Source organism: Leuresthes tenuis, unplaced genomic scaffold (assembly GCF_036924035.1).
Source record: "Leuresthes tenuis unplaced genomic scaffold, fLeuTen1.0.hap1 SCAF_3, whole genome shotgun sequence".
Lineage (NCBI taxonomy): Eukaryota > Metazoa > Chordata > Actinopteri > Atheriniformes > Atherinopsidae > Leuresthes > Leuresthes tenuis.
In genome coordinates, this window is record NW_027325357.1 from 23,560,020 (window position 1) to 23,581,226 (window position 21,207).

Genomic DNA, 21,207 nt, shown 5'->3' on the forward strand with positions numbered 1-21,207 from the left:
GTTTTACATTTACCCACAAAACTCCACTTTGTTTCCTGTACATGGAAACATTGTGGGGAGGTTTTCTTTGTTCGCACCATTGACTTGGAATGTGAATGTGAGGGAGAACACAGCTCATCTCTGGGAGGAGAAACACCCACCATTCATGCGATGTAAAGGCGTGTATAGGTTTCCTTTTTTTTGTATACATTATCAGAATCATTTTCAGCTGGACTTGTATTGGCTGCTATGTAATTCATGAACAAAACATAGGTTAGAATTGATATTTAAAGAAAAGATTGTATAGTATATTTGTTTTGTAACAAGTTTGTGTAAATAAAATAATTTATACTGTTATTTATATGAAATCGTGGCTCTGGCTCGTTCGTCCGATAAAGAACCTCAAGAGACATGACGTTAGCAGGTAAACAGGTTTTTATTATATACACAATATACGAGTCACTTTGCCAGACGAACAACAGGTTTGGGTATACCAAGAAGAAAAATGCAAGCCTCCCTTGCTGTAATAAAAAATGGCCACCGTTGTTACATGTTAATAACTCTTGACAACTTCTGGACTCTGTTCAGCAGCAGGTCGCCCTTCTTGATGGTTTCCTGGTACTGCCAGTTTTTGCTATCAGGTCTGTGGAAGGACAACACGTAGAGTTTAGTTAGCGATGGTCTCACAGAGGTACTAACTTTCCGAGTGTTGGAAGCCTTACCTGTTGGTTTCCACGATCTCATTTACTTTATCGATTTTACAGTGAAGACGCCCGGCCGCTATGAACCGGGACAGTTCCCTGTGAAACAAAATTAGATTGGCTGAGTCAGCCTGAACACCAGAAAAGGCGACGTCACGCTTCCCTAAACCACGCGGACGACCTATATTTTCAGGGAATGATTGCGGTTTGGTCTAATTCACTTTCTTGCGAAGAGTTATGAAATAGTGATGTTGGTGGAAAATTGAATTTTTCAGAGTCTCAGAAAAGAGTTGGGCCTAGTTCACTCTACAAGATGACTGAAGATTTTTCCACTGCAGACAAACGGACCAAATCTGAACCTAATCAGATCAACGGTCAGGGCTTGTAATATGTGATTTGTGAGGTTTCACGTCCCAGTCTTTGACTAAATATCTGACATGTTTAATATTTTGCGGTAATTGTTTCTATAACCACTTAATCCAATTCATGGCTGCGAGGGTAAACTCAGTAAAGGAAACTAACTGAGAACGAAACATGACCGCATGGTGACTTTCTGGTGGTTTGGTTACACGGTTAAACACTGGTGAGAAAACCTGCATTTCCTGAACATTCCAGCTTTCAATACTCACTGGTCAATGAACTCTGTGCTGACACCGAAGGCCTCGGCCATGTATCCGAGAGTGAGGGAGCGGTAGGACTCCAGCAGCTGGCTGTAGGCCTGGATCCTCATCTCCCTCACATAGTGGCGGTAGTGTGGGGCAAAGAGCCAGTCCTTCTTCATCTCCTGCTCCACCATGGCTGAAGCACAGAGGCTCACGGTCATTATATAAAGCATTGGTACGTGATAAAGCACCGTAATCATAAGCATTAGTGGCATAAAATAAAAACCCTCCTTACCCAGAGACTGGAAGAAGGCAGAGTAACGGCACTCGTAGAGTGAGAAAAGATACTGGCGGACAGATGGCAGGCTGTGCAGCACCTCCAAGATCTCTGCTCCCTTTATCACCTGCAGAAAATATGTTTAATGCCATGAACTACACTTGTGCTGCCAACTCGCACGTGTTCAAAGAAATGTATCACGCTGTTTTGTGCGCCTCTCTTACCTTTTCACGGAGGTCAGGCCTTTCAAGGGCAATCATGCAGACATAGACGGTGTAAGTAACAAAGGTCTTGTAGTCCATGAGCTCATAGGAGGTAAAGGTGGAGACTGTGTCAAGGAAGAGCTCAGCAGCTTGCTTGAAGTCTCTGATAGCCACACAATAAAGGCCCTGGTAGACCTTCAGGCGATTCCTCCTGTCCCAGTCTCCCCCTTCCTCGATGAGGCTGCGGAGAAAAGACACGTCAGAGATAGTCGAGTACCGAGTTTGTTGGATAAACAGCTTCAGATGTTTGAGAACCAAGATGACGAAGAACTTACCTTTTGGCTTTCTCTGAATTGCGTGTGATGAGGTCGCTATCCATGTAGAAGAGGCCGATCCTCAGCAGATAGAAGACTATGTCTAATCTGTGACCCAGAGCCACTGTCTTGTCATAAGTCTTCCTGAAGGCTGTTAAAGCGCCCTCCTGCAGTGACATAAGAGAAAGGCAGAAGAAACTAAATTGAGGGGATCTTGTAGTAAAAGCTTTGAGAGATAAAATTCAAAAGTTAAATTCCCCATTTTAATTAATACAATTCCTGGAAAAAACTATGGAACCACCACACTTTGAGGAGGTCGTTTATCTTTTTTTTGTTTCGAGAAAGAAAAAAATAAATAAAACGTGACACAAAACAGTTTGATTTCATTCTAGCTTTGTGAAACCCCCCCACCCCTGTTTCTTGGGGGAAAAAAATGGAATTCCCTCAATCATGGAGGGGAAAAAATGAGGGAACTCTATAATCTACAACTCCTGTGAGAGAGTAATTAAACCCTGAGTGGAGCAAAAAATATGCCCAGCCAGCAATGTCGAAAACATGGAACAAACTACATTGTGAGGTTATTTTGTTTGTTTATTTAAAAAAGAAAAGGGGAAACACAGGTTGACAAAGTAAAACAAAGCACCAGGTCAGGAAACCCCAAACAATAAGCCTTGAAAACAGAAAATGTACAATGTAAGAAATGAAAGACAAATGAGCAGCGACAGGAGTCGATGTTTTGGGACCTAAGTGGAGGAGATCAGTTGAAGGAAATGGGATTTACATCCCCTTTTTTCCTTCTAACAACATAATGATGTTTTCTTACTTTAGAATGGCTTTTAGAGGGGCAACGCTGACTGAGGCTTTTCTTTAAAAGTACCACACTACCACAAAACAGAGTCCAGCTTTACACGTTCTTGCTGGGATATCTCACCTTGTCTCCAATTCGGATGAGATACTCAGCTTTGGCCATCATGGCGTCTCGTATCTCACTCTCTCCCAGGCTCTTCTCTGCATCCTCCAGAACATCATCCAGGCGCTTCAGCTCCTCTTCGTTGGCCTTTTTCATCTTGCTCAGCAGCTCGCTGTCCAGCTGCCACTTGAGCTCCTTACACAGGGCCTCATAATACGGAGCCATATCTGAAACAAAAAGAGTCGTTCATTTAGCTGCTCACTGAATGACGAATCTGAATCAAACCCCCCCAAAACAGCCTCACGACTCAAGTTTAATGTGCCAGAGACCTGTCCGTTAGTTTGACCTACAAATTAACAACCAATTATTAAAACCGTCCTTTTCCCAAATGAATTGATCGATAAAACTCAAACGTATATCAATCAAATGGACCTTGTGCAAATGAAAACTAGCAAATTAACATTGGGAAAAATTGCTTAACAAAACTTGTTAAAGTTTGCTGGCTGTTTGACGTCTGCTAATGTCGTTAGCTCGGACGCTACTTTTCTTGAAATACAACAATCATAAACGTTATTTTCTTTTTTTGTTCTTTTTTTTCTCCTTTATCTGCATTTCTGGTAAAATAATGCACACAGGTTATTACTACCGTAACAATATACAACATTGGAAGAGTGTGTGTAGTGAAAAGGCTATGTGGGCTAACGCTGCGATGTAAAAGGCTAACTCACTGTTAGCTTTGATAGCGTCCATGAGCTCCGTCTTCACTTTAGCATCCTGTCGGTGACCGTCCATCGTGAGCAGAAACTTCAGCTGTGCTATCCTCAGGTCAGGGTTCTTGGGCAAGCCCTCTTCCTCCAGATTCTCCAGCGGCATTTTTGTCTCAAAATAAAAAAAGCAAATACTGAAACTGCAAGCGTTCTTTGTGTGGACAAACCCAGTCTTCGTTGTAACCAGCTAGTCAACGATGACTACGGAAAACACTGGCCGGTGTTATTTCCGCCGGCGCAACTGTCAGAGAGGAGAAGAAAGAGCGGATCACAGCCTGACGTGTAAGAAGCAATTTATGATTACTGCCCCCTGCTGGTCAAGTGCACCGACGACACCTTCATTTAGAGTGAAGCCCAACAGGGTCATGGCTAAAATGGCATACCGCACAAATGCTTCCCACTATTGTACATTATTGTAGAAAAAGAGAATATGTGAAGTCAAGCTGTAATTCTCAAGTACCACAACTGACTGCTTTACAATGAAAAATCTGGGTTCAGCTTATTTACAATGCATATAATCCACAATTTGTACTTTACAGAATAGAGGATTTTGTTTGTACTTCTTTACATTTCTGTGTGAGCATATCACGTCCTTAAAAATGTATGTATTTGGGACATGTTTGTTTATAGATTACACTTCTACGCTTGAATTACACATCTACCAGTTGTGTGTTCAAACGTCTGACTGGGATGGTTCATCCAACAAATCGGGGTTTTTTTCTGTTTTTTTTTTTTGTTTTTCAATGCTGAAGGAGGGATTAAAAAAAATAAGTTGTTCTGGCATTGTTGATCCAGGGTTATGGTTAACCCTAACCCTTACCATAACTCTAGATGAAGTCCACATGCAGTTCATTTGTGTCATTATTCCAAACATATCTAATGATGTGAAACATCATCATTACATTGTTTTGTTGAAAAATGGATGGACATCACTGAAAAGGAATATGTCACAAAGACAGCAGTGGTACTTATTTGTACTCTGTACTAAGTACTTATCTACAATAATGCTGCCATCACAGCATTAATCACACTGATGTAACTCCTTACCATCACAGGGCCTTGCTTTTGGATTTGTTACTATATCACTCTGAATGGTCCGTTTCCTTCTTTGATCCAGAGCATACGTCATTCACCTATTTGGAAATAAGAAGGAAATTAAGAAAGGTAAAAAGTGAAAAAGATCTAGAATAATGATTAAACTGACCACAATACAAATTTCCACTGAGTGGGGGTCCATCCGAGATGTCTCAGAGGCCAGAGAAGTACACTGAGCTGCTTGCACAAGGTTAACATAAAGCTTCTTTTTTCGCACAGAAAAGTTTTAGGCTGCATTTGAATCATGTTTTGTAGTTCTTGACAAAGATTTCCCCAAATAATTTCCCTTGTCCGTGTGGTTATATCAGCTAATGATGGTTCCCAATGCAATGTCCCCAAAAGGGATGTTAGATCAGAGCAAAACCAAGCTGGGGTGTCCAGCTTAGGTTTGCATCATTGCCCTTCATGCTCTGAAATTCGTCCATATTTATTGAACAGTTCGAAAACATCGTGCACTGTAGATCAAAACAGATTTGAACAATAACATCAGTCCACTGAACAGACTCTTTGTCAGGATGGGGCCGCCACTTACTTAATTTTCAGTCTGTGCAGTTAATGATAACCAGCCCGGAACTCTTAACAGAGTCCGTGTAAAGTGAACACGCTGTATATACTGTGAGGTCCATGCCAGTAAAGACAAAATGGAAACTTTGCTCCAGCACCTGGTAGGCTTTTACTGATTTCTACCAAATTTGCGATACATTCAGTATTGTTTTTATATGCATATACGTAAATGTTGTTAGAACAGGTAGTATAAGGAACCCATTTGTGTAAAATCCAGCATAGACAACATTTCTTGTACTAATATGACATTTAGCTTTAGCTCTAACAAAGTCTAACATAAGAAGAAAATGTAAGAAACAACTTAACATGTTGTTTTACACAACTGGCTTGTCATTCTTGCTTTGTAGTGAGTCATTTAAACCACAGTTTCAGCTGAGTCATTGCACAGCTGAGTCTCCCACTCAATAAGTTAACGCTGAGAAATCTGGTGAAAAATAATCATGATTTCTCTTAACGTTTAGTTTGACATAAAAAACACCAAAGCAGAATTCTTCTCTTAACTCTTTTATTTTTTATGCTGAAAACATGCATTCCCTTAATGATTGGAATAAGATTTTGAAAAGTCAAAGTTTAAATTGATTTATCTGATCTGGTCCATGTGTTGTTTTACCCTTGTGGTATATATCCTATAAGTTGAAGATGGAATGGAAGAACGCAAATCGCCTAACATGTGTCGCAACCCAACGTGTTGAAAATACAGATTTCAGGTTTTTCACTCTGCTCTTCAGAGCCATGGCAACGCTCTGTTCCTCATCATCATTCTGGGCATTGGAGGAGGTTTTCAGTGTGGTTACCATATCACAGGACTGAGCTCTCCCTCACCGGTGAGACACTTGATTTTTCCCATTTTCCCCTAATTTTCTGACCATTTTGGCTGTAAACTATTGCTTAAAACTGTCTCCGCAGTACATTCAGCGCTTCATCAACAGCAGCTGGTATGACAGATATGATGAGCCACCATCTCCGCAGACGGTCACCATGATCTGGTCTCTTATCGTCTCCATGTATGCTGTTGGGGGACTCTTTGGGGCTGTCAGTGTCAAATTCTTCTCAGGCAGGCTGGGAAGGTGAGTATGAGACTTCCAGGCCAATTATAATTTGTGCATCTGTAAAAGCAGCCAGCTTTGACCCACTGTGTAAACACACTTGCTCCACACAGGTGAACGTGTTATGCACGCTCATGATGAATCAATGAATAGCTGGGTGCATGGTCATCTATACAACCTCTGTATGGAAAGCCCAAAGGGTCGTATTTGGCTTCCTTCTCATTGCTGTCGATTACACAATCATGTGCGTAATAATCCAACAGGTGTCCTATTGAGTAAAAACCAGGTGGCACATATTAAATGTCTGGTGGTGATTGTGACAACATTTACAGTGACAGGCGGTGTTATGAACAGCAGTTAGAAGGAGGCAAAAGATCTGTCTGACTGGCATAAGCCTGCATGTCTGTAGTTACTGTAATATTTCTGAGGGTGGCAGCAGAGGAAAAATCCATGTTGCCCTTTAACATAATGTATTAATCGAGTTTATGTACTCAAATCAACAAAAGCCAAAATAAGAATTCTGCATTAATTTATAAAGCTTTAAAAGACGTGTCTTTGAAGTCTTATTGTTGCTTCATTAATGAATGTGACATTTTGTTTCTCTAGTTTAATACATACCATGGTGTGTTTCCAGTGGTGTCTGTGACTGTATGTATACGCTCCTGGTGGAGTGGCGGTGAGACGGAGACAGAATATGACCATTTGTTACTCCGATGAGACATTTACTTCTTTCGCACCCCACTGAACACCCGTGTCCTCTCAGACACTTCTTGTATAACAGCCCTGTTAATGTGCTACTAAGTCATGTAGTCTAAAAATATCTGAAGTTACGTGTGTTCTTTCATCAGAAAAAGGGCGGTTATCTGCAACAGCTTTATTTCCATTGTTGGAGCTGGAGTCATGCTGACGAGTAAGGAGGTCAAATCTTTTGAAATGATAATTGTGGCAAGGATTCTGTATGGGTACTCATCAGGTAAACTATTTAAATGGACTATTACACAGTCCATTTAAATTAATTTTGTTTTACTGTTGCTATTTCAGTGATATTGCACAGGGATGCACTCATTGCTGTTGTATACTGTACACTGTCCTGCAGGTTTGGGAGCAAGCCTCCATTTAATGTATCTTGGGGAGATTTCACCCAGAAAGATAAGAGGCATTGTGACTCTGACATCAACCACTTTTACGTCACTCGGTAAACTGTCTGGACAGTTTTTTGGATTAAGGTATGCACCCACTCTCAGTAACCTACATAAGAAGACTAAGGTTAAGGCTTGAATAGTTGTTGTGTGCACACAATGAGACATGACAAAAAGTACTACAATAAAATGATGACTAAGAAAGGAATAAAGCCAAGTTACACCTCAACATTTTGTTTTTCCAGTGAGATCCTCGGACGTGAGGACCTGTGGAACTTTGTCCTCTGTGTCCCTGCATGTTTCTCCGTTGTTCAGGTTATATCTCTGCCTTTTTTCCCTGAGGCTCCCAGATATTTATTCATAGAGAAAGGCGATGAGAAGGCATGCAAAAGAGGTGGGTATATTTCCTCATATCCATACAAATGGAGAATTGTTTTCTATTACTTTCATCTGTGGTTTCTCTGGTTTTTGTCCCTCCAGCCCTCCAGAGTCTGTGGGGTCAAGGTGAGTACAAACAGGAAATGGATGAGATGTTGACTGAGCAGCTTGCCATTGAGGCAGCCCCAACAAAGAGTCCTCTGCAGCTGCTGAGGGACCGGACAGTCCGATGGCAGCTCATTACCATGTCAACCATCTGCTGTTGCAACCAGATGTCAGGCATGTCTGCGGTGAGGATGGGCCTCAGTTAGGTGTATGACAGATATAGTGTAGTGTAGTATGTCAAGTCCAAACTTTTTGACAATCATACTTGTCCCATTAGAGCTCTATTGATTTTGGTCAAGCATCAGGAAAGACTGGTTTATAGATTTAATTCTAGTATCTTTACATCTATCATCTCACTTCCCAGATCAGCACCTTCTCTTTTGACATTTTCCTGGAGGCAAATATACCTAAAGACAAGATCCGTTACATCACTCTAGGTCTCGGAGTTTGTGAAATCATCACCTCCATCTCCTGTGTGAGTAAATCCCTCAACCTGCAAAAAGCTCATCTGCGCTTAAGAATCATCTTCAGCGCATGGTCTTTGCTTTGACTGCCATCACTGTTTTTTCAATGACAATATTTCCTATGCATTCCTTCCTGACAGGGTTTTCTGATTGAGCACATAGGGAGGAGGGTGTTACTCTGGGGCGGGTATGGTGTCATGTCTGCATGCTGGGTGTTGGTCACCATCACGCTGAACCTGAAGGTAGACAGGAGGATTTTTGTTTTTACATTATCGTTACACAGAAAAGCTGTTTCAGTTTGGCAGCTGATCGATGCAGAGCAAGTTCAAATTCTCTATAAATCTAAATCTGCTACACCCAAACTCACCGGAGGGAATTTTTTTGTAATTTGATATGCAAGTTTTTATGGCTCCTTTGAAGCAACAAAAGTAGCTGAAAGCTTTCTGCTTTTGAGCTCTTCATTGACTTTATTCTCATGAATGAGATATCTCAGTAACACCATCAGGAGTGGTAACTAAAGCTGTCAAATACATGTGGATAACTACATTGTGTAAACTTCAAAGAAACTTCAAAGAAAACAAGATGTGTTGTTCACGCAACACATCTTGTAGAACTACTTTAGCTTGAGAGCACAAAGTATGTCAAAATGGTTTTGTACTGCCAGTAGCAAAAATTACTCATGAAATTTGGCAACATTTTTTTTTTCATGCAGGATTTAAGAGACTGGATTCCATACGCTACGGCCATTTTGATCATCCTCTTCATCATGTTCTTTTGCGGAGGACCTGGTATGTGCTTTGCATTTTGTAGCTAAGTGTTAAATGAAGGGATTTGAGTACATTGCACACTGACATGGTTTGAGAAAAGATATTTGTATGTATAAATTCAACCCCCTCTCATCTCCCTGCTTCATACAGGTGCAGCCACAGCTACGCTCAACAGTGAGCTCTTCATCCAGTCTAATCGACTGTCAGCTTTTGTCCTCATGGGGCTGCTGCGCTGGTTCTTGTTCGCAATGCTGGGCCTGATCTTTCCATTCCTTATCGTGAGTACGACTGACCTGAAAATAAGGAGCACATTTTAACATCCACAGAATTCTGAGTGTCACACTGCCCACATGCTGCATCACTCTGATGCCTCACTCTCCAATTTCCTCCCACAGAATGCACTCAGTTCATACTGCTTTACGCTGTTCGCTTGCGTGTGCCTGCTGGGTAGCTTTTATTCCTTTTTCCTTTTGCCTGAGACTAAAGGCAAGACCCTGCTGGAGATCTCAGAGGAGTTTAAAGCCATCACTGTCTGTGGGAAATCCTTCTTAGAGGAAGAGAAAGTGGAGACCAGGTTGTGAGGCGGTGTTCGCACAGTGCGAGACTGTTGGAAGGAGCACAAGAAACTGTTAAATGACTGAAAGATGAATATGAAACAAGACTCCAGGTTGTTGTTTTTTCAGCAAGGATTTTTTTAAGTTAGACTGCTAAAATCATAAGTATCGTGAAAAAAAACAGCAATATTTTTATTATCACATAGAATAAGTCTGGTCTTCTGTGGACTATCACGACCACTTCCCAGTTTTTATGGATTATTAGTTAAGCTACTGGAGCTCATCACAGATATATGTTCTTCATTTATTTGCAAAGAGTTTTTTGTACCTGAAGCTGTGACAAAGAATCATATAAAGCTAATAATTTCACTCAGTATCATTCACTGGTATGCAATTGTTACTTAACCTTGCAATAAGCAACTGGGTCCAGATCAGTCCAGTTGTACTGCCCCATTCAGGAGGTTACTCATGCTGCACCTGCAGCTGCAACATGTTTGTCACCGTGAGGTCAGGAGTCCCCTTCCTCCTGCTTTCGAGTAATAAATCATCCACTGCTCCCTTTGATCCCTTTGGACCCTGCAGTCTGTTGTTGGACGACCAAAGGGAGCAAAATGAATTAAAACTGTCCCACAATGTCTCACAACACGGTTCTTTTTCCATTTCTTTTGTCTCCTTCACGGCCTGGTGATCAAGCTGACAGAGAGCGAGGCAGTTTTGGAAGGTCCTTTGGAGACATGTTGGAGTTAACACCCATCACACTCACACTATGGTTCAATTGTTTTTGGTACCATTGAGAATAAACCATATCCTCAAAGCGAGACTTTGAGATTGTTGTGAAACATTTGTATAACAGCTGCTACTATGGTCAATGAGCGATGTGTTGCTCAAAGGCTCAGTTATTTTAACAAAAAGCAGCAAACTGACCTCGTAATGTCTGTCACACAATACTTAGTTTACACACAATATGTAACATCAGTCATATCAATGACTTTTCTTTTGTGAAAATAATTATATCAATTCATCATTTTAGATTCCACAGTGTTGTGTTATAAACCACACAGACAAACATGACACAGTATCTGAGATGCTTTATTTCTCGTCGTTCTTCCTCTTGGGATTTTGAGTTCAGTGTAGTTTTACTTACATGCCCATATAATGTATGTTTCAGCATCTTCAATACTTTTCCAACACAAACACCAGAATGAGACAGGAACATTTCATCTTCTCATTATTGCAAATTATGCAAACCTCAGTCAAGTTCTGGCCTGAGAGTCCACCTCTCCTCCCTTCGGTCTTTCGGTATAGCTGACTGACTGATCTTTGAAGGTGTCCTCTTTCTTATCTCTATTCAGCAGCTGCTAAACACACTCTGCTCACAGTTTTGCACTGTGGGGATTTGAGCCACATGTGAGTGCCGGTTCGTTCTGATCATGCTGTACGGATGTCCTGCTGTAATTTAATAAAGCTGATGGAGGATTAACTAAACGATAAATTGTAGAACCCATTGGGAGCATTTATTTAATTCAGGCCTGGCCTGTCTCTCAATCCAGGGTTCTTATAAGAGCGAAACTGCTAAATAATGGAAAATATCAAAAGATGGATTTAATTTTTTTTTTTTAATATTTAACTGCTTCTTTTGATAGATCTAAAATGAACACTTTAGGTAAAAACGGACTGGTGTGATTGAAATATTTATTCTGCAGTTCTCTGAAACTTCATCCTTATGTTCCTCATTTGTCATATTGATGAAAGAAGTGGAAGGTTGTCAAGTCAAAATTTTCTTTAGGTATTCAGTTGGCTGGTGTTGGCCACAGAATATGATGCACCTCTGGTGCACACTGAATGGGGTCCTTTTTATCCCAGAATAGACCATCCTCATCAGGTTAGAAATGGTTCATCATAGTTTAATCATCATGTTTAATCATGATTAACAGGCCAACACAATGTACCCGACAGAACCATCAGATGCTCTCACTGTTAGGGTAAAAAGACTCCCCCTTTCACTGTTTAATTTCTCATTCACCGTTAAACTGGGCACTGAGAGGCTGCCATTTACTGACCCAGCACTACTGTCTCACATCAGCAGATGGCGCTGTTAACCTTCTGCCAAGATGCACAGGAGTGACCGTGTCCACAGTACACACCCCCCCAACACTTACTGAAGTCATACTAATCCACACATCCCAGTTTAAACTGAACTCATAAAAAGCTTCACACTTATTGTAACAACAATGGTCATCTCTATGACTATAATATCATTTTGTAACAGTGATGGAGGAAGAGGAAGTCAAAATGAATAAAAACTGTATACACAGTCTTTTGCAATTTATACTTTATTATATGAAATCTTATACAGGATGTAAATAAATGTTATTCAGGATGATTTTCACTTAAGATGATTTCATGATAAACTAATTTGATCATGTCTGTTTTTAGTCACTGAGGTAAGATGGGAGAGATGAGTATTCCATTCATCAGGAATCAAGTGAAAATGTTGGTATTAAAAACCTATGAACAAATACTTTTATAAATGTACGAATTTTTTTATTCTATAGATATAGTTCATTTATACTTAATCATTTATGTTTTTCACATAGATTTACTGACCCACTTTGATTTAAGGTCACTAATTATCTATAAAAAGCCTTCCAGACTTCCAAAAGTTATTTAATCTCTACACGTTCCTAATTGTTCACACAATGCTGACTGTCAGCACATGTCAGTATATAGACACTCCATATTACCTGGAAAAGGACAAAACACTGCTTTAATTTACACACTAAAAGCAGCTTTAATGACTGAAACTCAAACAAACAAATAAGAATAAAAAAGGTTTTAAAAATCCTTCTCTGGTGAAAAGGTGAAATGAGGGTCATGACTCCCCGTGTCTCTGCCTGGCAACTGAGCTCACTGGCAGTGCTGCAAATTAGAAGGGAGTGAATGCATTTGGATGTGCTGTTGATTAAATGAGTCAATGTTGTAGAAGACTCAAGACTTCCGGACACGTAATGTCTGCACTGACTCCTCCAGTAAATGGATCAACACATGCTGCTATGTCTGAGCATGTGAATTTAATTATGAAATGACACAATAGCGGCCGTGCTGCGCAGAAATTCCACCTGATTGAATTGGCCATTGTGTCTGAAGATTCTCTGCTTTGACTAAGTGGAGGAGAATGAGGAGCAGATGTCAGAGGAATTAGCAGGTCATTCTGACACCAGCCAGTGGCCTTAGTGTGAGGGACAATTTCATTAAGTGTTTCCGTGAATGAGACCTCCTCAGCAGCTCAAGCTTTACAAGGAACTGTTCATTTTAGCAACATTGAAATCATAGCCTTTGTTGTATCCAGGTTAGGGAAAAAAAAAAAACATTAATAAACAATTTACAGAGTTTACAACTGAGGAAACCAGATATTAATCCTGAGAGGCCATTTTGGTCACATTTCACACGTGAATACATAGAGATTTTCCAAATGACAACGCATAAAGCCTATAGATAAGTAGAACGAAGATTTAAAAGTGCCATACTTTATAGTAAGTCTCTGTTACCTGCTTCCCCTTCAAGAGACTAGTTCACACACTTGTACAGTACTAAGAAGAAACTTTCAAAATTTGCTTCCCTGTCTATATGAGCTTTTCCCACGGGTGTGATTTCGATTCAATTTGGTTTTGGTCCACTGCAGCTATTCGTTCACTTGGGGTCATCTTGGGTACTTTCTTTTCTCTTTTATAAGTTTTTAACTTTTATATGAGTTTCAACATATAAACTAAGCTGAGCTGAGCTGAGCTAAGCTAGTTAAGCTAAGATAAGCTAACATAAGAAGATAGCTTAATTCATTCCCACAGGGAAAACTAATTTGCCTGTGTTTCTATACTGTTGTCAGTAATGCACAGAACATAACACTGGGATTTAGTATTAAAAGAAAAATGGATTACATCAGCTACAAATGTCAATTAAAAACATTGAACTGCTGCTGGAGTTGTTCCGAGAGGTGATGGGGCATCACAATCCCCTTAATAAGTACATAAGTACATGAAGAGGAAAATGAAGGATGTTGGGTTGCAACCAAGTTTCCAAGTGCTCACTCCCAATCACTGTCCTTAAACTTGACACTGCACTCACTGGCAATATATCCACTAATTTTGCAGTAGATTTGATAAGCAGTTGTTGAGATAGATGACATATGGATAGAGACATGAAAAGACAATTCTTTGACTTTTAAGTAGGATATATACGTAATATGCATGTTAAAGATAAAAGGGCACTTTGAAATTGACGTATCAGTTGTTGAAGGTGCTACACACAACTCATCTTGAGAAGAAGTTGGATTTGGAGAAGAAGGCTCACAAGGTCACGAACATGAGAAAATCTATCTTGCCAGGCGCAAAGTTATTCACATTTGTAGATGAAACAAAAGTTTGGAGCAGTCAGCATCTTGTACCGATAGCTGCAGTTATGACGACAATCAACTCAGGCATCTCCTTTTCACCGACAGGTTTAGTAAGTTTCTGCTTGGCTCATCCAGTTTGGGGAAATTCACTCGTCGTTTTCTTAAAAAGGTGCTTCATCCAATCACCGGCTAAATATTTATTTGAAAATGCCTGCCCTTTTCCAAATGGTTTCCACAGAGAAATTTCCAGATAGTTCTGTGCGACGAACTGACAAGTCAAGTAAATGTGCAGCTTAAAAATGTTGACAGAACATCTGTTTTTTGCCTTTCATTCCTTCCATGCCCTGGTGCAAATACAATCTTGCACATAACTTTAATAAAGGTAATAATCATATTGCCAAGTTAATCCCAGGAATAAAGTGAACATCTTATTTAACTGATATCAACTTTTCTTATATACAGCTTCGCTGCAAATGTTGTAAGACAAAAAAGAAGATTAGTTTGAGTTAAAACACACTGAAATAATAAACAATAAGTCTTGGAATCTCTTGGAAAACACTTTGATGCTAAGTCAACATCATAGACACCACGCCCCAGATACAGCTGGAGGAGACTAATCAGTCCATCCATCATCCCTGCTAAACAGCTAGAGAGACAGACAGAGGATGGGGGCATAGTGGAAAATGAGTGAAAAGACACAACTTAAGCCTAATTAATGTGCTGAAGGGAATCCCTGAAACAAATGGGAATTATGTCCTACATTAAATGTCGCTAGCAGTGGTGATTTCATACAGGTGGCACACAGATGGGACCCCTCCTGAGATCGCAGCTTGTTAATGAGTCACCAGGGTTAGGAGGGGTAGTGGGGGCTTATATCTTGAACCAGACGGAGTCCTCTGAATGTGCAACATTGATGTACCCAGCATGCCGTTCTCCATTATGGCGAGGTGCTCCTTGAGCTGTGGGATGTGTGGATTAAAACAGACCTGGCAGCACTTCACTGTGGAACGTGTCAGACTCTGTGACTGGAGGACAACTGCCAGGCCAAATGAGGGCCCCCCTTGAAGAAATCAATTGTGTCATGAGTACTATTTCTATTTTTTACTGTAAAAACCTTTTAGAAACTTATCAAGTCTATTGAAAAGATCATTAATTTCAGAAGGAAAATCGAGTGGGCATTAAAGCCTTGACAGGTCACAAATGATGCGGTGGAGGCGTAAAGGTCATGCTTAAGGCCCTTTGGATGCATTTTTTAGATAAACAGGTTCAGAAAAGAAACCGTCACAATTCAGCTTCTTTTAGAAAAAAAATTTAAAGCAAAGAGAAGCGAGGAGAAGAGACAGATGGACACCAGGGCTGCTGTCACTGGATATTAACATATCGACCTCAGGAGAGAAGTGAGTGTCTCACACAGGACAGTGGGACTAAATGCTGGGGTGAAACCAGGGTGAAACGGAGGGAATTCTGTGAACAGGCGATGAGGGAGGGAAATCCCCTGCTGGCCTTCTGACCTTTTACGCGGATTGTGCGGCTTATGGAGTGATTACACCTGACAAGTTCAGATACAGTGTCAGAATATGGGGACTCACACCCCAGGGAAGAGAGAAAAACACTCACTTACACTGATAAGAGCTTCAGCTGCAAGTGGCAAATCACTACATCTATGTTGAAAAAGCTGTGGTTGTGCATTCTTGCCAAAATAATTGAATACACATGATGGGGCTGTAGAAGGAGACTCACTCAGTCTTGTCACATGTCTCCTATTCAGTGAGGCCATCAAGTGTCTGTGTGTGAGGCAAAACAATTTACATCTACTTGCGTGCCTTTGAGAAGTAAGCTGGTAACACGTGAATGTGCGATAACTCACCATTTACATTCTTCATTTGAAAATAATTGAATCGGGCTATTTTGAGGCACAGCTGTAATTTGCAGCCTTTCTGCTCGTAAGGACCGGTAATTATGGCTTTTAGAATCTCCTAAAACAACTCCAGCAGATTCAACTCATGACAGCTGTGCATTTGGGCCTTCACACACGCACACTCAGACACACTTACACGTGTAAATGTACATATTGCTGCGAATTATAGCAGTGGATTTCCTATACTGCAGTTGATTTCAATACACATGTACAACACATAGCAATGGGTTTTTAACTACAACATTGTAATACCATATGAATATAATGCATGGTACTCATATCTACATTGTAGTAAAGATTATTATTTCAAAGTCTCAGACAAGGATGGGCGTCTCATTATCTATATTTAAGAGAGATAAAAGAGGGAGCTTGACAGATGAATAGAAATGTATGTGTTTTCAGCCCATTTTAAACTGTGAGTCTTTATGTTCACTTTGTCACCTGATTTGCTTGTTGTTTGTCAAGCACAGCCACATACCTCAGTAAATGTCTGAGCTTCACACATAGGCAACCCTGTCAGGCCTTAATAAACCAGAGAGCTGTGAAGATAACACAAGACAAGATCGCTCAACTTGTTTTCGTAATATAAGAAAATGCAGTTCATTGTGGTCACATGAAGACCAAAAAAAAATGTTTTGCCATCTGATCAGACAGAGAGCTTTGTTTAAAGCTAAACACAAAAACGTAAAGGGCAGTAAGATAATGTTAAACAACTGAGGGTTACACTGAACTGTGCTTCCATGCAACAGTAGTTTAGTTCTGCTCTCATTTAGCAAAAAAATACAAAAACCCCAAAGCTCATTTTTTAATCTTAAACAGCTCCACACAGGCTGTTGTACCCTGTGATTATAAAGATGGACCAACTGAAACAAAATACAAACGCACATGCTTTTTACCCATTTGATCTGAAAAACATTATATTCAAGTCACGATCAGAGAACAATGAACCCCCTTCTTCCTGGCAGTAATTCTGATAGGGTCACCTGACAAGCTACCTAAGCCCTCGTGGCTCTAATTTACTGGCTGTCCTGTCTGTCACAACTGGAAGCATCCACACAACTTGTGGATTATCTCCCCACCATACTCTACTTGAATAAGGCCCAGCCTGAGAAGCATATGGCAGCAATCTGTGGCACCCCTCGCTGTGCTGCCTCCATTTGCTTTTAATTAAACACATGCAGACACCCCACACATACGCTTGCTGGGGTGAGAATAAAAAAGAAACAATAATATGGGTTGATGCAAGTTGTGTTAAGGGCATAATCTCCACAATGCTGAAGACTATCTAAACTTTCAAATGATGTGACTGACAGTCTGCAGCCATGGTTTAAGGACTAGGTAAAAAGCAGGGAAGAGCCCACATCTACAGACCGGGCCATCAGCAGTCTAACATAACGCAGCTCACATGTTTATTCAGCTGGTTTTGTTGTATCACTGTCGACTAAATTTGGTCTATTTTTCTCCCCGTCTATGGGTTATCCAAGCGCCTCAGAATAAATATGAAAACTGAAACACACGCACACTTGGAAGCTGGGGTGATGTGAGGTAAGGTAAACACACTAATGTGGCAATTATGGCGACAGTATTACTGCTTCGTTGCATCTAATCAACCAATTGGTGTTCACACACCTTTTTCCAAATACGTTAAATGTGTGTGTGTGTGTGTGTCTGTGGATTATGTGGGCTAACAGCAGTAATCCCCTTACAACATGGACGTCAGAAGCAATCCAATTTACAGTATGACACTACTTAGCACTAAGCAACACAACTTGCTATACAGGATATGTCAATAATTAACCCTCAAACATACGAGTCATTTTCCTAACACTCTTAAATGTGTTTTTAGCCACCAAGAATATACAAAAGAGCCACCTATCAAAATCATATTTCATGGTATCCAGCACAGAAAAAAAATGTATGGCACACATTTAATTAGATGTTCTTTTTTCAGCTGAAGCTGTTTCGATCCCTAACAGGCTAAAAGTTTTTATAGCAACAGAGTTTGGAGGTTGTGACACCTCTTTGGTTTTCTCAATCTGTGGCTGAAGCATCTAAAAGAGGATTTATTTACTGTGAAATAAATATTTAAATCTATTTTTTTACCTTTACCTTCTGTGAAGTATTCCTGAGTATTCAGTGTCTTACTTGCAGTAGTAAGAAGTCAGAGCAAATCTGAAACTAATCCTGATGGCAGAGCTGAGCTAAAAGCTACTATGAAGATAAAAAGAACAAGCTTTCTCCATCAGAATGGTATACAGACTAGGTTTACAAGCATGGTCTGTGCTGTAACTGTACTGCAACAAATCTCAGACAGTGTTGTGTGTGTTCTCATAGCCCCCTTTTGAGTTTTAGCTTAGCTTCTTCATCAGGATTTTGTTTGTCTGATTGTTGACTGTTGCTCACACAGTCAACAACAAAAAAACATTTCAATGCCAGTGTTTTCCAAGAGTGTGCACACCTGTACATTTTTACTGGCTTCTCAAGTAGGAAATTAAGCCTGGAAAAGCTTTTGTCTTTTTAATAGTTTTCATTTCTCTTAGGACCACCAACTAGATACTCCACAGGCTAAAGTAAAAAGCTTTTAATATGCACTTTCACTCCCTGTTTCTACTTTTAATGATCCCACTCACGACTAGCACACAAATAATTTTAAAAAATGTCACCCTGAACACCAGCAAATCAGCTGCAGTGCCATAATCTAACTGTGATAACAAATCAGGTGTTTTTATTACCACAAAGCTGAGAGTTAAACTAATATAGAATACAGCGGGTAATATATTTCTGGATCAGGCAACGATTGATGGATCCTGGCATCAAGAGTAATATGATGATGCTACCATGCTTTAAGCATCTTATCTTAGTGTGTTGCATGTTAACATTTACTGACTGAACATACAAATAAAGCTGATGAGAATGTTATTAGATTAGCAAGTAAATGGGCAAAACTAAAGCACTGGGCAAAATAAATATGTCATCCCACAAAAAATTGCTAAAACGTACTCCGAGTAGGACAAGAATATTTTAGCTACCCCACTAGAACAAAAAATAGTGACAGCTTCACCTGGTTTCAATCAATAAATCTTTTGAAAGTCATTTCCAACTTGTGGAGGCTGATGCTATTATGTCGAACTTCAGCTGCATTTGTTAACAGGACAATACACTTGTGTGTTTGGATGTGACCTCCACTTCTTACCATCTGACAGTTCAGAGGAGGATGATTCTAATCAACCTCTACACCACATTGTCATTCATTTATGCATTAAACAGATGGAGACAGGACGTGTTTTGCACACTTCACCACTCATGTGTTGTCAAACTGTGAAGAAACACCAGCTGTCGATCCCAAAACTCACTGAAATACTCCTTTATTCCAAATGCGGGACCAGGTCAGCCAAATAACACATGCATAAGTTGTTTTTTTTCTTTTTTTTTTGTTAAGTTCTGTTTCTACATCATAGATATCTTAATACATAAATGATTCTATCCATACAAAATATAAAAATATGTGAGGGCTCATTTACAACCGTATTTACACAGACTTCTTTAACTTAAGTGAAATTATTAATTCATTTATCTATGTACATATTATGAACTGAACTCAATAGTACAATATATCCTATATCTAAACCACATTGCGTATAAATGTAAAACTGTACCAAACAGAACTTGCTGTACACTTGTTGCTGCATGGAAATGAAGAAATGACCAAAAGAAATTGCACATCAGCTTTTGACAAAGGTTGTGACTTGATAGAACTGCACGTGTAACCGTTAGCTGTAGCACTCAGGAGACTCTGAAACATTAAAATGAACAAACATGCAAACACTGTGGCTTTTTTACGGTCTACCAACTGCAATTCATCACTGACATTCACCTACATGATAATCAACACTCAACACTGACATGTTATTTTGTTCCAGGTGGAGAATGCTAGTGTACACAAGCTGAGCAAATTGTATTTTACTGTCCAGATGTTAAGAGATAATGCAGTTCTTGCTTTTTCTGCGTTTGCGGGTGTGTAACTGTCCGCTGCGGTTAGGTCCTCCTATCCCCGTGTTGCTGTACTTATGGACCAGCTCTTGGTTGCTGAGAAAGCGCAGTTGGATGGGCCTGGGGATGGGCTCACCCAGGAAGTAACCTTCATCCTCTGATTCTGAGGATGAAGAGCAGGTGGAGCACCAGTCATCGTCCTCATAATCATCCCAGGAGTACTGGCTCAAGCCAGTGCGCCTGCCAGCCCCGGGGTTCTGCAGAGTCAGGTCGGATGTGGTCCTGGGGCACTGCCTGAAGAGTTGCGGCTGGTATCTCCCTCCTCCAACTCCAAACTGGTCCCTGGCACTCCTTGGTGGTGGGAAGCGGTCATAATCCTCTCTGACACACAGCTGCGGTCTCTCCTGGAGTCTTACCCTTCGCTCAGACACCAAATTTAGAGCATTTTCTGACCGAGATCGTCGGGATCTTCGGGCACGGTGATGGTGGTGTCTACGCCTCTGTGGGGTCTCTTCCGGAGCATCTGTTCGGATACTTGCTCCCCTCCCTCCAACGCCACCCACCCTGCGCTCACTAATAGGTGGCAGACGTGCAGCGTTAGCGCTGCTAACCAGGCTAATCCTATCCTCCTCTTGGTAGGTGAATCCAGGTGGTAAATGAGTCATGGCCATACCCACACCCATGCCAGGAGGGTCACAATACTGCACCTGGTACTGAGAAGATCTGGGAGGGTTCATTTCCATGTAGGACTGACTGGCATTGAGACTGTGAATAGACTCAGAGCTACGAAATTGCCCGGAGGAATTGAGCGTGTCCATGTTACTTTTCTCTGACACATTCATTCCAGAGTCTTTGCTCAGGTCTGGCATAGAGAAACGAGAGAGGTGCTCCTGAGGCTTTCCTCCACCATCTGCTGAATTACCTGCAAGGAAACAGTAACATCTAATGTGAACCTTTTGTTTTATTAATTGTAAATCCATTTAAAAGGAAATATACAGTAATAACACAGTTATTAAGTAAGTTAAGTAAGTCCACTCAAAGTTC

The 21,207-nt window shown here is 40.6% G+C and overlaps 3 protein-coding genes across 4 annotated transcripts in view; 1 reads left to right on the forward strand and 2 right to left on the reverse strand.

Annotated features, from left to right (window-relative positions):
• Positions 1–396: 396 nt before the first annotated feature.
• psmd6 (proteasome 26S subunit, non-ATPase 6) lies at positions 397–3,986 on the reverse strand. The gene is made up of 8 exons (XM_072382662.1): positions 3,715–3,986; positions 3,008–3,213; positions 2,098–2,243; positions 1,784–2,003; positions 1,578–1,686; positions 1,310–1,478; positions 702–779; positions 397–622 (listed from the first exon to the last, which is right to left on the reverse strand). The coding sequence occupies exons 1-8, from the start codon at positions 3,857–3,859 to the stop codon at positions 526–528; spliced, it is 1,170 nt and encodes a 389-aa protein (XP_072238763.1). The 5' UTR covers positions 3,860–3,986; the 3' UTR covers positions 397–525.
• slc2a9l1 (solute carrier family 2 member 9, like 1) lies at positions 3,951–10,013 on the forward strand. Its single transcript, XM_072383054.1, has 14 exons — positions 3,951–4,035; positions 5,157–5,234; positions 5,458–5,513; positions 6,141–6,236; positions 6,319–6,479; positions 7,307–7,431; positions 7,555–7,684; positions 7,843–7,991; positions 8,078–8,265; positions 8,445–8,555; positions 8,685–8,786; positions 9,257–9,332; positions 9,462–9,589; positions 9,707–10,013. Exons 1-14 carry the CDS (start codon positions 3,951–3,953, stop codon positions 9,890–9,892), a joined length of 1,671 nt encoding a protein of 556 aa, XP_072239155.1. The 3' UTR covers positions 9,893–10,013.
• Positions 10,014–19,522: 9,509 nt separating this feature from the next.
• Positions 19,523–21,207, reverse strand: part of prickle2b (prickle homolog 2b) — an 87,624-nt gene continuing 85,939 nt past the window's right edge. For both annotated transcript variants that reach the window (XM_072382663.1, XM_072382664.1), the window contains one exon: positions 19,523–21,085. In XM_072382663.1, the coding sequence (XP_072238764.1) occupies positions 20,148–21,085 (938 nt within the window). In that variant the 3' untranslated portion in view covers positions 19,523–20,147. The remainder of the gene's footprint in view (positions 21,086–21,207) is intronic.